Source organism: Gracilinanus agilis, chromosome 5 (genome assembly GCF_016433145.1).
Source record: "Gracilinanus agilis isolate LMUSP501 chromosome 5, AgileGrace, whole genome shotgun sequence".
In the NCBI taxonomy this organism is placed as follows: domain Eukaryota; kingdom Metazoa; phylum Chordata; class Mammalia; order Didelphimorphia; family Didelphidae; genus Gracilinanus; species Gracilinanus agilis.
In genome coordinates this window covers 76,394,876-76,410,971 of record NC_058134.1, presented here as the reverse complement: position 1 = coordinate 76,410,971, position 16,096 = coordinate 76,394,876, and the positions used below count along the sequence as shown (strand labels likewise).

At 34.5% G+C, this 16,096-nt stretch overlaps 1 protein-coding gene across 8 annotated transcripts in view; it reads right to left on the bottom strand.

The window, feature by feature from the left end:
- Positions 1-16,096, bottom strand: part of CREM (cAMP responsive element modulator) — an 83,029-nt gene that overhangs the window by 13,305 nt on the left and 53,628 nt on the right. For 3 of the 8 annotated variants that reach the window (XM_044679420.1, XM_044679421.1, XM_044679422.1), the window contains one exon: positions 6,712-6,900. The exons of 2 other annotated variants lie outside the window; for them this stretch is intronic. In XM_044679420.1, coding sequence (XP_044535355.1) covers positions 6,712-6,900 — 189 coding nt within the window. Of the gene's footprint in view, positions 1-1,151; positions 1,208-1,885; positions 1,911-6,711; positions 6,901-16,096 lie in introns of those variants that run through there. 3 more of the 8 variants (XM_044679427.1, XM_044679424.1, XM_044679425.1) reach the window with 2 other exon arrangements.

Here is a 16,096-nt window from a genome sequence, read left to right as displayed (position 1 = left end):
AAAAATAGCTGCTATGCAGTGCAAAAATAAAAGTTAATCAAATTTACATTCAAGCCAATTTTAAACTAACATATCAGCTCTTCTTAGTGTATTTTTGCACTATTTCTCTTGTTTTTATAATTTTGTCATGCCCATATAATGCCCACGTGAGAAATTAAATGGGCTCAGTGAGAGAAATACTAATTACTAACTTGAGAAATAATCATTTGAAATCTGTGGATTAAATTTAATTCAATAATTTAATTTATTTATTAAATTAGTTTAATTTCTTTTAATTTAATTTTAATTATTCAAATAATCATTTGAAATCTGTGAATTAAATTTAATTCAATAGTTTAATTTATATTAAATTAGTTTAATTTCTTTTAACTTAATTTTAATTATTTTAATTAATTTAATAATTTAAATAATTTGAATTAATTTTTAATTATTTTTAAATTAAATTAAAAATCAATCATTTAATTAATATTAATTTAAATCTGTGAGTCAAATAAAACAGCCAATCCAGGATTTTCAACTTTACATTTCAGCGGATGAATTTAAAAAATCTGATAAAGAACAAAAATTTTAAAAATAATTTTTATTCAAGTTCTAATCAGATGGTTGACTTATTTTCTTCTAACCTAAAACAGTGTAGAACCTAAAATAAAATATAATACATGCTAGAAAGGGAATGAGTTGAAACAACTAAGGTGTTAAATCAGTGTTAGGTCATCCTTCATGCTTAACTCATTCTAGTCACATTATGAGGTTTTAGAAAAGCCAGCATTAAATACCAAGTGAATTTTTGTTTAAAGAAGTTAATTTTTCAAGATTAACCTATCTAAAAAACTAAATTTAAACTAAAACAAAAATCTAAAAAAACTAATTATCTTCTCAAAGTCAGGTGGTATACTAAAAGACAGGAAAATACCCCAAATCCAAAACAAAGTATTTCCCTCACTGAGCACTAGAGAGCACCCCAGTATTAGTAAGTTCTTATATGGCTGTTCAAAAGAAGAAAGCCTTATTCTATATATAGTCTCCTCCTCATAGAGCACATGCATGGGCTCTCTTCTTGAAAGGATTCTCAAGTTTACCATATAAGCCTGCTCCAGATCTCCTGCGTTCTTGCTCAGGAAGGCATTCCTGCTTTTAAAGCAGGTACTTACCTTGACAGAAAAGAAACACTAAACCTTTTTGTCTATTCAGGTTAACAGCAGCCTTGCAGATGAAGAAAGGGAGCCAATTTAACACTCTAATCTATCCAAAGCATTTGACAAAGCAGAAAGGAACTGACTAACTCAGAGCATGACTCGGAGCTGACGTCAATGTGCATCTTGTTTGGAGTTTAACTTTTCCACTTCCCTGCTGAAACAGGATTCCAGGAAATTTAATGACGTCAGCCTTTTGAACTCAATTAGCTGAGGAACAAACCATTTTAAAACAGAGGAGGAAAGAAATACAGAAGCATTAAGAACATAAGAATGGCAGCTTTTTCTTCTGTTTTGAGTTCTATTCCTTTGCTTTAGTACAAACAGAACCAAGTCTCATTTTCACACCCAAGCTGGGCACACTTTTCACTGACTGTTAAGCTAAACTCGCAACAGGTTGCAACAAAGTGACATGATAGTTCATTCCTGCTGAACAGAAATCTAAATAACTGAATATTCATAAAAAGGGAAAAAAGAGATTGCCCTGAATAAGCAATGAAATGCTGAATACATCGGTACAATAACATTTTGATGTTATAGTGGTTAAAAGATAGAAAAGGGCAAGATTACTTGCTGTTTACAATTTTTAATTCTTATTATTGAATAGTACCCTTACTATTCCTTAATAGTTTATCTTTTCTTAAATTCACTATGCAGAATTTACTCTGAAAACACCCATGTAAAATTCCTACCTGTGTCATTTCCAGTCACAGCCATGATCAGCTAGCTTCTGCTTACAGAATTTTTCTTGTTCCTCTAACAGAGTTCAACAGAAAATGTTCCAAGCTAGCAGCATGCACAGGATGACAAATAGGAGTATTGACATCACAATGACATCACTGGGGGCCTATCAATGCCATCAATTTACTTTGTCACTGAATTGAAGTTCACTGCAACAAAAACCTAATGAAAGCTCTTGCTGATGAGACTAACTCCCATTTTCTTCCAAAATCTACTCATAAAACTGGTTCTAACAACTCATAGAAAATGCCAGGAACATTAGCTTTAAGAATTAAAATAATTTAGAAAGTTATTTCTCCATTTTATTTTGCCCAAGATTTCAATACAAACATGCATGAAAGCTAAAAAATACATTTTTTTAAAGTTGATGCACTTGCTAACTTCCAGTTTATAGATGTAAAGTTTTGGAGAATGAAAATTTTTATAGATGTTTTGGAAAAAAGAACAATAATGTGGTGATTTTTCTGTACTGAAAAGGAAACATTTTTTGTCTTAATGTCAATGAGTCAGCCAGAGCAAAACACAGCCAAGAGAAATTATCTGCTGACTTTATTGAACAGGCCAATTATTTTGTTTTTTAAATCATCTATAATGTCAGAATATTCAACATCCTATTTTAATACTGTAAGAATCTATGATATCTTTGGCATGGCTATGTCCTCTACTGACACAGAACATAAACTTTCTGACTCAGATGTTAACTCTTTAAAGGTAATGCCAAAAATCATCCCCCCCAGTATCTGAACCGGCTCCTCAGAATTGAGTTAGGATGGTCTTTGGATGACAGGCAGGAAGGAAACGCACAGCTTATGCTGGTTTGGGACTCCTGCTCTGACCTTGCATTCTACAGGCATGGTTCTTTAAGAACCAAGAATCTCAAACACGCCACAATGAACCATCAGAGTGGATCTTTAAGATTAAATATGCCAGATCACTTTATCACAAATAGTAATAATATGGAAAAAGGTTTTGAACAAAAATACATGTAAAACCCAGTGGAATTGCTTGTTGGCTCTGGGAGGGAGGAGGGGAGGGAAAGAACATGAATCATATAACCATGGGAAGATATTCTAAATTAATTAAATAAAAAATTTTTTAAGATTAGATATATGCTGTACTATAGGAATTTTCTCACCTGAAATTATAATTAGGAGTTCTGGGCACAGAACAATATTGATTTTGGTTATCAAATGTTAGTTTAAACGTCAAGAGTCCACAACAGTTTTTCATTTTATTAAAAATGTTGCAAAATCCTACCTCTCCTTCCTACATCTTGTGTACATTTTTATATGTCTATGTTGCCTGTCCTAATAGCACTGATGTTCCCTGAAAGTGGGGTTTTCTCATTTTTTGTATTTGGGTCTCAGACAAATAGGAGGTACTTGATAAAAGCTTGCTAAGATACTGATCCAAGGGAAGCCAAGCTTGTTGGATAGAAAGCTGGCCTCCTGGCTGTGAGGCTGAAGAGCCTGGGGGTCCCTGCAAACACTGCACCCTGCATGGACAGAGGGAGTTTCCTCCCCAAAGCTCCTGGCACCGAGAAGAACGACTGATCTCCGGCGAGTGTGCGTGTTCTGTTAAAGGCTCCCACCCCATCCTTGGTTCTCCCCACAATGCCAGCCTACATGCTTCTCTCCTCTCCACTGTGCCAGCTCAGATTCCCACTGCCTCTCACCTGGACTATTTTATTAGCCTCCTAATTGGTGTCCCTGCCTCCAGCCTCTCCGGCCTCCAATCCATCCTCCAGGAGCTGCCAAACTGATATTCTTAAAAGTCAGGTCTCGCCATCATGTCACTTCTCTGGGGCTTCCAATGGCTTCTAGGATAAAATACACACTCCTCCGTTTGGCATTTAGAGCCCTTGGCACTGCGACTCCAGCCTGCCTGTCCATTGCTCCTCACCAGCAGCACACCGCTTGCCCTCCTTGGCTCAGAGCCTCTGCAGACACCCCCCAGACCCTTCCTCCTGCTCCTGCCCTCTCGATGCAGTGACTCTGACCCTGCTTGGGTTTGGGGGGTTCACAGTGTTTTCCCTAAATACGGAAAAAAGCTGAGGGTGGATTTAAGCCCTTACGGGCTGCTGTGAGTCCCCTGACATTAGAAACCATTTCATTTTGGTACATGCGTCTCCAGTGTGAAATCTGTGTTTGGTGAATGCATGGATGAGAGAAATGGCAGAGCTGGGTAGAGATACTTTAGTGCAACTTGTCTCCACTGGTGGAAAACGAAATCAAATAAAAACTCCCGTCCTACCAACAATGGGCCTACACCTGTCGGATGTCTTCCAGAGCTCCGCTTCTCTCCATAACCCTAAAATACAGCCTATTCTGAGGAAAGCAGAATTTTCGCCATTTTACAAATGAGGAAACAAATTCAAAAAGATCAGCTGAGTTTCTAAAAGTGTTCAAGTTGCGAATGAGGGCAGAAATGATGTGTATTCGGGAATGAATGCTGGGTGTCGATGAAGATTAGAAAGACTAGATGAATTCAGCAAAGGTAAGACCATTTGGCCCGGCCTGGGGATAGCACGTTAGGCCTCTGCTTCCACCTTGAGGAGAGCCCAGGCCCAGGGAAGATTCTAAAGGCTCTGGGATTCGGGGCTGGGCCTGATGGACAGTCACCACATTTTAGGGACCTTAGAATCATCTCATGCAGTCTTCTCATTTTACAGATGAGGAAACCAAGGCCTAAAGTGGTTAAAAGTAAAAAGTGAAAAACACTTTCCCCAAGGTCAGAGAATAAGTAGCAGAGACTGCACTAGAGTTCATGTTTCCTAATGCCCATCCCAATGTTCTAATAAAATTCACTATTTTTCAGTAGGTTTTGTGTTTTGCTAAAAATAATGCTATTACTGTGTTCTTCTAAGGGATAGTTTAAAACCAATTCCCCAGGAACTTGGTTCCAGTCTGGACCAAGCATAGTGGATAGTGTGTTAGCCTTCTGTTCAGGAGAACCTGAATTCGAATCCTGCCTCGGACACTTACTAGCTGTATGATCCTGGACAAGCCACTTAACCTCTTTCAGCCTCAGTTTTCTTATCTGTAAAATGGGGACAACAACAGGGTTGTGAGGATCAAATGAAAGAATATAAAGCGCATCGCAATCCTTTAAGCGCTATGTAAATCTTAGCTATCATCATTATCATCATCATCATCATCATCATCATCATATCATTATCATCATCTACTGGCAGAATAGTAGGACTGGGTGAAAGCTGATAACGTATCCAGAGGTCCTCTTGTCTCAAATGCTGGCAGAAGGACAAAACTGACTTTCAATCTGACATAAATGTATTGTTTTAATGCCTCAACATAAAATACTCAATTTTAACCTTTTCTCTTATCAGTTTTGTACTTTGTCCAGAAAAAAATCTTATTGCTTTTTAAAAAAAAATCTAAGGCATAGAATAAGAGGTTGCAGTAGGGAGAAAACGATTGTTCATCACATTTTAAATTATACTTTCCCCTGTATAAGATTTATAACAAGTCAAACAAAACAAGTTTTCTTTTACATGAGGAAAAACTTCTGGCCAAAGATTAGGGATCAGTGACAGGAATCAGGAACAGTAACAGTTCTTCCAATACTCTGAGTACGTTCCAGATTAGCTATCTGACAGGCAAAGCACATAAAAGGGAAGAGCAATCCTTGGATGGTATGTGTCTGCTGCAAGCTGCAGACTTCCATTGGTGCAAAAATAAAAGACTAAAGAGCCCAGACTGCTAACCTTCCAAACCAGTGGCAGCAATCTGTACATTGAGTAAATATACCATGCAAGAAGAAAAATGAAATCAGCATTTTTTTAAAGTGGCATTACTTCACATAAAATACACATACACAGCACTCTTGACTAATGTTTAATGCCCTTAAGAATATAACTCATTTAACTGAACAAAATGATAACAATAATTTATAGTCTATCAAAGTGGCTGGTTATTCTACTAGCATGGAATTATTGCAAAATTATGGGTTCAATTTATTTTTAAGTGCTGGGGCTTAGGTGGGGGGCTGAGGGATTCGGGGAGAGAAAATAGGGAATATGTGAGCTAGGCCTGTGATTTCATTGGTTTAGGACACTCCCCAGGTAGAAACTCACTCCAATGATGCTGATTAGCAATTCATCTGGAACTTAACAGTCCTGGAGAACCTGAGAGGTTGACTTGCCCATACTCACAAAGCTAATATGTAGCAGAGGCAGAGCTTAAGCCCGGGTATGCCTTCCTTTGAGACTGGCCCTCTGAGTATCAAACTCACTAGAGAAAATTGGCCCTTTAGAATTCCACAATATTAAGCACAAATCCGTATTGGTTTTGAAATTATCAATTTCAATTTGACATCAGTGTGATGGCTGGGGGAAGAAATCTTCCTCAACCATTTATTCTGATTGGGTTTAATGCATCCCAAAAGAAATGCAACAAAAATTGAGTTCTCATTCCTCAGAGATCAAGAACATCTAGAAATCCTTTATATAACATATTTGTGACCCAGGAATTAAGGATATTAATTTAATGGAATAAACTTAATAGTATTTGGATGTTTTCTTACCATAACTTTACATTAGCTTTAATTTTTTAAATGTTCACAAAATTTTACTCCTTGGTGGAAATTAAGCAATTTATGTTAATAGCTGTTGAAGGTACTAAAAGATTATATCTTCCTCAGCTCTCTTCCTTGTAAAGTGGCCAATAAATATCTACTAATATCATCTGAAAAGCCATACCATGCCAAATGGCGTGAATCATTTAAAACTATCTAAACTTATTGTATTAATAAAATATACCTTGGACAACAACCTGGCTGCCTGGTACAAAGAACTGCTGTGTGCCATCAGCTGATTGTGCTGCATACTGTACAATTGTAGCACCTGGTGGAGGAGCTCCTGAATTTGTCATTGTTAATGTCTGTAGTCCCTGAACACCATCAGATCCTGGATTAGAAATCTGGATTGTTCCACCTTGGGCTATAGCAACTTAACAGAAAAAAGAAAAGAAACATTAGAAACTGTGAAAAATCATATTTAATAATCCTGTAATGGAAAACACATACACTTGGACATTGCTGCTCTCAGGTGCCTTTCTATTTCTCACATCAACATTGATTCTCTGCCTTATTATGGAATTCTCTTGGTGAACAGATGAGGACTATCAAGTCAAGGAACATTTCTTTTAGCCCTTAAAGTACTAATTTTATAATGGCTCTTTTGGAAGTGGGGTATGGGGATATTTGGGTTCAAAGTGGCTTTAGATCAAGCAATTAATCCGCCTTCTTGCTGACCACATACCTGCACTTCTCACAAGGCACTTGAAAGAGGCCTACAGACAAAATTTTTCATGGTATCCACTGAATTTGCTGCCACGGTGATGTTATCTCCATTTGTCTAGAATGATTTTAATATTGGAGACTTTAAAAATGGTCCAAAATGACTACCAGTGGCTCCCTTACATCTTCTAATTTCATTGAGTTGCTTTTAATGGCAGAAAACCAAGATTTTTTCTATTAAGTATAAATGCCACTAGAAACTGGCAAATTTTTTTTCTGAATGTTTCTACTTCTGAATAATGAACCTGTGAATTCTGCTTGATTCATCAGAAAATGAAAATCTAACTTTAAGTCTTTCATATTAGGTTTTAAAGAGCACTATAGGGTAGAGAGCTCTTTCATAAATTTTCAAAGATTTCAAAGATAAGAGAACATAATAATATTTTGGACAGAATATCACATTCTTAAAAACACTAAGGTTTAAAGTCATTTTTAGTAATAGCCTAATGTTAAAAAGATAAAACAATATCACCCTTCTTTACCCACCAGATTAAAAAACATTTTGATATATTTTTGGTGAAGGTGGATGGAAGGGGTGGAACTTTAGGATTAAAGGCCATGTTTTAGGGTCAGGGTATGAGCTTAAGTGTAATAAAGTATCTTTTGGGGAAACGGGAGGTCCTTCAATTAAAAGTCTAAAACACTCAACTTAAAAAAAAGAAGATAAAAATGCTAGAAAAGTAACATAACAAATAAATGGAATTTAGATATAAATGAATAATATAATAATGTTATTTAAAACAACACATTCAGGACAGGTGTGGGTCAATTTCAAACTTCTATTCTTACTAGTAAGCTAAGTAAATGACCATTTAGAGATTCATATACTGCGGGAAAATTTTCAAATAAATACCCAGGTAAATTTTTCACCCAAAAGTTCTGGTACTTACATAATGGCAAGTAAAAGTTTTGGGAGAAATTTCCTGAATTTTAGGATATCATTGAGCCTAATTTAAATAACAAAATGAGAGGAGCTAAAGAATTCTTATAAAATTATTAACAAGAGAAAAATGTCACTGAATATATTTTTAGCATGAAAGATAAATTAAATAAACATCATAGAAGAGGAGGTTCAAAGTTAAATTAAAACATTACAGAAGTCTGATTAACCAGAATATTTAAGAAATGTGCTTGTACTTTGGCTTGCTTTATTTTCAAATTAATTGTTTTTTTTTTTGTTTCAATTCTTGTTGAAAATCATTCTAAAATACATTCGTCCACTTTTCCTACCTTTGTAAGTAGACTATACTGGATATTCTTTGATGTTTCGGGGTCTTACAGTGCTTCACGATCATCACTCTGAACATCGTTTCTCAGTGTAAAGGACTACAGAATTAAAGGGGTAGGAGGTTGGACTAAACGGGTACTGACCCCAGAATATAATCAGAAGATCATTTTCTCTCTAAGTTCTCAAAAAGAATTTGTTTTGTGATTTCCCCTTCTCCTCAAAGTGCAACAACGTCAATAAATTGTGGGTGATCAAGATTTACCAATATAAACATAAATATACATTCTTCTATAATTCACATTCTGACTTTCTGTATGACATTAGGACTTAAATGAAATTAAATATATTTAAATTTAAATTTAACAATGAACAGATTCTACTTTTTAGAAACTAGGGTACTTTAAAGATTTGAAAAGTATATTTGCTCCATTTTTTTGAAATGCATGTTTTGGAATTCATATTTCATATACACCTGACAAAAAATGTTATGCCAAAGACACAGAAAACAGGCAAAATATGTGATCTTTACTACTCACAACTAGCAGAAAAAAATTTTTTGAAGATATAAATACATATGAATGATAATATTTCAATATTAAAATATTTGAAATTTGATGGTTTTAACATAGCAAGGGGTCAGCCAATATAGAATATAAAAAATTAAATTTTATTACAAAATCTCAAAAACACAATGTAAATATAAATATACTGTATACTTTCATCCCTTAGAGGACTTGGGCCTTCACCTTTTTTCCTGGGAATACTAATAAGGTTGTAATGATTTCATGTAACTTCTTCCAAGCTTTTGGATTATAACAAACTTCCAATTAATCTGTTGTTCTCTGTCCAAGTAATTGTTATCAGCAAGCTTTAAGTAACATAACTCTCCTTCCTTCCCTTTTCAGTAATCTCATTTATCACCAATAATTTTCAAACCAGCACTGCCATGGTACCATATCCCCAAGAAGAAAAGTATACCAAGAATCTCACTCATTTGAATTTTTCTCTCTCATTTACCTATCAAATCCCTCTATAATGAGCAGGGATTAAATGTGGCTGTATTACGATTTTTCAGTCATTCATCATTATTTCATTTGTTAGTTGCAGTTACATACTTTTATTTGGCATAAGAAACTATTCTCCCTAACAGTTTATAATTTAGCTTTTTAAATGTTCCAAACAAACTTTCCAAATATCCAACATGTAATTTCAATGGCCTGCCTTCTTGCTTATTCCAATTTCCTTTGCCAAGACTGCTCCTATTGATTGCATGACAATTACCCAAGATTATACAAGCGAAAAACTTTCAGCAACTGACGCTGATCTGCCATGAAGTAGGTAGTTACTGTCTCAGTTTTGGAGAAAGGCAGAGAACTAGAAATATTGAATACCACAAAGTGATACTTCAAAGTAAAGGACAAACATGACTAGGCAATAAGATGCCATTAGTATGCAATTCAGAAAATAAAGAAAATTCACATAAAGAATAGATATGCCAAATAATTATTAAAGCAATGGAAGGGGGGAAATGATAAAGGCAATGCTTCATTCATCATAATGCACAACTATAATAATTCTCAAATTCAATATAAATACCTTTTCCTCAAGGCACCTATGGCCCAAAACATTCTAATGGAAATTCTTTGATGTTATGTTTATAATGATACTCCATTACACAATAAACCAAAGATTCTCTTTATTTTAGTATCAACAGAACCTATGAGAATTATTTTAAGTTTTAAAATTGCTTTCACTGTAAAATATATCTATATTTTTCAATTGTCTAAAACAAGCTGAGAAATATATGCAGACTTTTTAATATTGTGAGAAAATATGAAGCAAGTGATTCAGGGACAGCATGGCAAGCTATGCTCATTAAAAGCACAGAGAAAGATAAATAACAAATTCATGTTCTATGAATACTATCATAACACTTTTAATATGTAAGGTGATTGTGTTCTAACTATGAGTAAGGACCATGTGTGACTGGGTAAATAAAATTTAATGCGTTTCCCATTTAACATTAGGAAAAAAAGCTTATTCAGTGTTTTCCTAAAATATTTGTAAAAAAAGGCACTAAGACCTGAACCTGACAATATGACTTCTCAGTAGCAGTTTAAACAAAAGCATAATTCTTATTTTAATAATTGCTTCACTCTATGGTAAAAAGCAACAGTTTTCAATACATGATTTCTCTGACTTTAGGAGCTCCAAACGTAAAATATGTGTTTATACTATTTTATCCCATTTAATAATTATAAGGCAGTAGAGAGGAGTGGTTGGTTTAAAATGCACTATGGAAACCAACATCTTACTGTACTTCTGACTGAATCTCACTGAAATTTCTAAAGCATGTGAAATTGTTGTAAAATCTGAACTTGCCAATGCCACAAAAGCATTCTTCTTCAAGATACTCGTCATATAGATCACAATAGTTTTAAGCTGGAAAGGACTCTTTAAAATAGGAAAACTAAAGCTTCCAGAGAGTATGTGGCATAAAAAAGAAAATCCTACAGCTAGTGATATACTAAAATTTAGACCATATTCCTGACTTTCCTTATTAATTGGTATTTCTTCTTTAACACAGTGTCATCTAAATAACACTAGAAATAATAAAAACCCTTAAAAGCCAGGTTCATCAAGTACAACACCCTGATTTTACAGTTGAAGGAACAAGGGCCTGGAAGTAAAACAGCATGCTTTTGTAATTATATAGAAAATTAGCAAAGATGAGATTAGAAGCCAAGTCGTTTAATTCCAAATGCAGTACTCCTTTCACAATCCTATACTGCCTCTTTTTAAGAGCCTTGGATATTGAATTTTGTCAAAAAATGTTTTGAAAGATTAAATAAATTATGCCCAATGGCTCTCTTTTTTCTAGATGCTTATTTTCTCTGTCAAAGAACTCCAGAAAAGAAAGTTAAGAGGAAGCTACCCAAGTTAGTTCTGAGTTATCTTTAAAATACTATTGAGTGAAAACCCAAGATGATAGTTATCTATCTATACATATTTCATGCACAAATAACTAATCTTTACCCACTTTCACCTTAGAATAAGAGTGTGCATTTGCAAAGAGCACAAGAATATTTCAGATCATCAGCATTCCAACCCTATAGCACTATTATTGCTATTCTCAGCATCCTCATACTTAGGTTATTAAAGGAAAATGACATCAGCATCAACACACTTAGACAAAAGCTAGTTAGTTACTTCTCTAAACCCAATAAACTTAAGTCCATCCTACTAGACCTAAGCTTCTTGGCCCCTTTTCAATTCCAGCAATACCTTTACCTTTTGATTCTCTATGGATGAAAGCAAAACAGATACAAAATACTGACATTTGTGCGATCAATATATTCATATCACTGTACCTCTGCAAGGCAGAGTTATCTGTATGTTATTTAGCATCAAGGTAAGATAGCATAGCATAATGGAAAAAATCAACTAGTGAGGTATCAGAAGACATGAATTTAAATCCTGGATCTGCTAATTATTACCTGTTATTATTTTAGGCAAGTCAGTCAATCTCCCAGGGCCTCAGCTTCCTCTTTTAGGGGGCAGAACTATCTATGATTCCACCCCACTCTAAGTCCTGTAGAACCAACTAAGTATGATCTGGCACTTAGGACATGCTTTTGATGATGGTGGAGGTAAATTACACACAAAAAAAATCATAGCCTAAAAATCTGCTAGAGGAAAGGAATTTCCATAACCTGAACCAGTTCAAATATACTCAACAATTACCTAGACCTGTGAAAAATGAAAAGTATACCGTATACTCATTAATCTATATAGTGCTTGCTTCAGCAACATATATAACAATATATGAAGAAAAAGTAAGAAAGAGTAAGAGAGGGCTTGTGAGAAGTGAATGGTAGAAGACACATCATAGAATCTGGAGCTGGAAAGGGTATGAAAAATCTTTAGAACAGAGGTTCTTAGCCTGAAGCCCACATACATCATCCCTGCCCCCCCCCAAACAAAAAGATAGAGATTTCCTGGGGGATGGGGGGGGGTGAATTTGGTTTGAGAAAAAAATCTGCATCACATCTTTATTTTCACTAACCTCTTAGAAAACATGTAGCACTTACTTCAATTACAAATTTAAAATCAAAATAGTTGATCATAGGGTGCATGCTACTAAAAAAGGTAAGAATCCTTGATCTTGACAACTCCTTGATTACACAAGTGAGTAAATTAGAGCCTAGAGAATATAAGTTATTTGACCACAACTCACACAGTTTAATAGAAGTGAGGAATCAAATTAGGAAGATTATGTTTGCCCTATGACTTAAAGTGACTCATTCAAAAATATATTTTAGATCCCAACCATGCAAAAACACTCATTTACATGCTGACTTCAGTCTGTCAGAGGGACCATCATTGACTTCTGTGTTCTATACTATATTCAAAACTATTGAGGTGGGGGCAGCTGGGTAGCTCAGTGGACTAAGAGTCAGGCCTAGAGACGGGAGGTCCTGGGTTCAAATCCGGCCTCAGACACTTCCCAGCTGTGTGACCCTGGGCAAGTCACTTGACCCCCATTGCCCACCCTTACCACTCTTCCACCAAGGAGCCAATATTGACACAGAAGTTAAGGGTTTAAAACAAAAACAAAAACAAAAACAAAAACTATTGAGGTACCAAATATAGGAAATTCTGATTCAGAAACACACCTCACATTCATATCTCATGCTCAGTGCTACCAACTTGGACTGTTTCAATAGCCTCTTCACATGTTTTTCTGTCTCTATACTCTCCCCACCTCCTCCAATTTATCCTTCATACAATCTAATCTTCCTGAAGCTGAGCTTCAGGCATGTCCATCTCTGATCAAAAATCTTCAGTGGCTTCTTACTGCCTGAGGGAAATTCAAATTAATTTGCTTCACCTGCAAGGCATTCTACAAACTTGGACCATTTTTACATTTCATGCCTTAGTTCATGTTAGTCCTTTCAATATTTCTATGCTAGTCAAACAGTATTGTTCTTTGCTCTATTGGCCAAGTGCTTTCCAAACCATCATTTTTTTGCTCATGCCCTATGCCTGGTATGTCCTCTTTTGCCCTTAATCTGCTGTTTAGTTCTTGTCCATCTTTAAAAGGCCATTCATAAACCATCTCTGAATCAGCAAAGTGAAGTCTTCTCTAATCCTCACCAATGACAACCCATCTACCCTTTGTTCTGAGCCTTTAACGTATTGTGTGTCTGTCTTATACCTCTAACTACATTGTAAACTAGAGAGTTCCTGTCCTCCGGGAGTCTACCTGAATTTTTTATCTTCCCATAACCTTTATCACTGTATTCTGCACACTACAGGTATATAATGCTTGTTGTTTTAGTCAATGAAGAATTATAAAGATAAGATATAAAAATTATTCTTACTTAAAATCACCCTTTCCATAGGTTGTAATAAAACAGCTAACGGGCAACAACAATGTATCTCCACTAATAAAACTAATGGATTTTAAAAGAACAGCAGATTCTCACAATAAATTTTTAGCATTAAATTTCCACAGAAAAACTCAGAACAAAAAAATACAACTTGGAATTTAAAAAATATAACAAAGGATATTTAAAGAAAAAAGGGAAATGCATATCACATAAGTGATATTTATAAGAAAGTGGATAAATATGAAATAATTTAAGGTAGGCACTACTATTTTATTTTATTCACGAATTGTCCTAGGTGACAAAACTCAGCACTAGAACTCAGTACTAGAACTGCACTTAGGTCCCTGGAATTTTACTAAGTTTCACAGCACAAGTATCACATGGATATAAAGGGTAGATTCGAGAACAGTCACACAAATGAAGATTTATGGAATATATCAGATTATTCCTGATAAAAATAAATTTTCTTTTACAGTTTACATTAAAGCTTCTGGTCTATATAATTAAGATATGAAAAATATATTTTATATGATACCAAAGTCAAAGACACAAAACACAAAATTTAATAACTGTAGTAAATGTAACTGTGCTCATGTAATGACAATAGCTGGCACTTAATAAAGTACTTGGGGTTTAAGAGCACTTTCCATCTCTTTTTTTCAGTTAAATTAGAATGTAGACTGCACCAGTATAAACCAAAGTTCCTGTATAAAGAGTTGACTTAGCAGACACCTATTATTCTACCGATAAATTTGAATTCCTAAAAAGATTATTAATTCCACTTGTCAGTCTGCAAGTCTTTTTAAATAGACTGAGCCACTTACTTTTGAAATTTAAGTTCACAAAGGGCCAGATAATAAGCAAATCAGATATTGGTAAAATTTCCAATTCAATAGGAGCAAGCAGATTTGAAGGCAAGAATATTGTTTAAGAGTAGGGAATAATTGATCTTCTGGAATCTAAGGGTAGAGAAATAATCAATCAATCTATATTATGGAGCTAAAGGATCTCATACTTGAAAGGAAAATTCATAGCCTTTAAAGGAAACTTTTACACAATTAGCAACTTTATAAATGTTTTAACACTAAACTAATAATTAACAATAAGTTTCCTTTGTTGTATTTTGAGAAATTTCTTCTCATTTATACAATAAAAATTTTTAAAGATTTTTTTCACATAATATATCTAATATCTCATTCGATAACAAACATATATTTATATTCTTGTGGCTAAAATAGAGACAACCTATACAATTCCTTCAAATGATTTTTCCTGAGTCCATTTGTAAGAATGACAGCAATCAGACAACAAAACCATCAATAAGGCTATACTGAAATATATAAAGACACTGGATTCAAATCGTTTGCAAACCCAATTTTCATTTCCTTATTTTTTTCAATAAAGTAAAATAAATACTATAAAAATATATCAAACCTATAGCAAATAATTAACTTTCAAGTTCTACCCATAGAAACTCAATTTATATGTAGGTAAACATTCCATTATATGCCAATAAACATCTATTTGAAATGACTATGGATTTATAAAAGCTTTTATTTCTCCAAGTTTTCTATTAGCACTTCTTATTTCTAAAATTCATTAACCCTTCAAATATCAAAGACAGATTAAGTTCTGTTTTTAATTTATAAAAAAGAAACAAAGGTAATAGAAGGCTGTTAGAAAAACAGAAATGAAAATTAAAGAAATAAACAAAAAAACCCTCATGTTTTTCTAACAAAGATTTTGTTTTGTAACAAGAGATTCTGAAAAGCCCTCAAGAAGAATATCTAAATGGAAAAGCATCTGTCTTTGTATATAGTGGAGGAAAATTGCTCCCTTTGACCTCGGCTGATACCAGAAACTAGTACTACTTAACCATGCATGAATAAACTTGAAAACAAGAGTGTTAATCTAAAATAATTATGCTTTAAAAGCAAGCATTGCAATGTAAATATATAGACATCTATATTTATCTTGTAAATAGAGTCAAAGTGAGTTTAGAAGGTTCTTATGTGAATTCCATTTAATTAACTAGTAATCGTGATTAGCTCAGGGATATGATTTTAGAGATAGTGAACCTTTTCTAATCACATGGTTAAATTTACAAAGGTCAAGCACTATCAAGAGTGAATCTGCAGGGGGCAGCTGGGTGGCTCAGTGGATTGAGAGCCAGACCTAGAGACAGGAGGTCCTAGGTTCAAATCCGGCCTCAGACACTTCCCAGC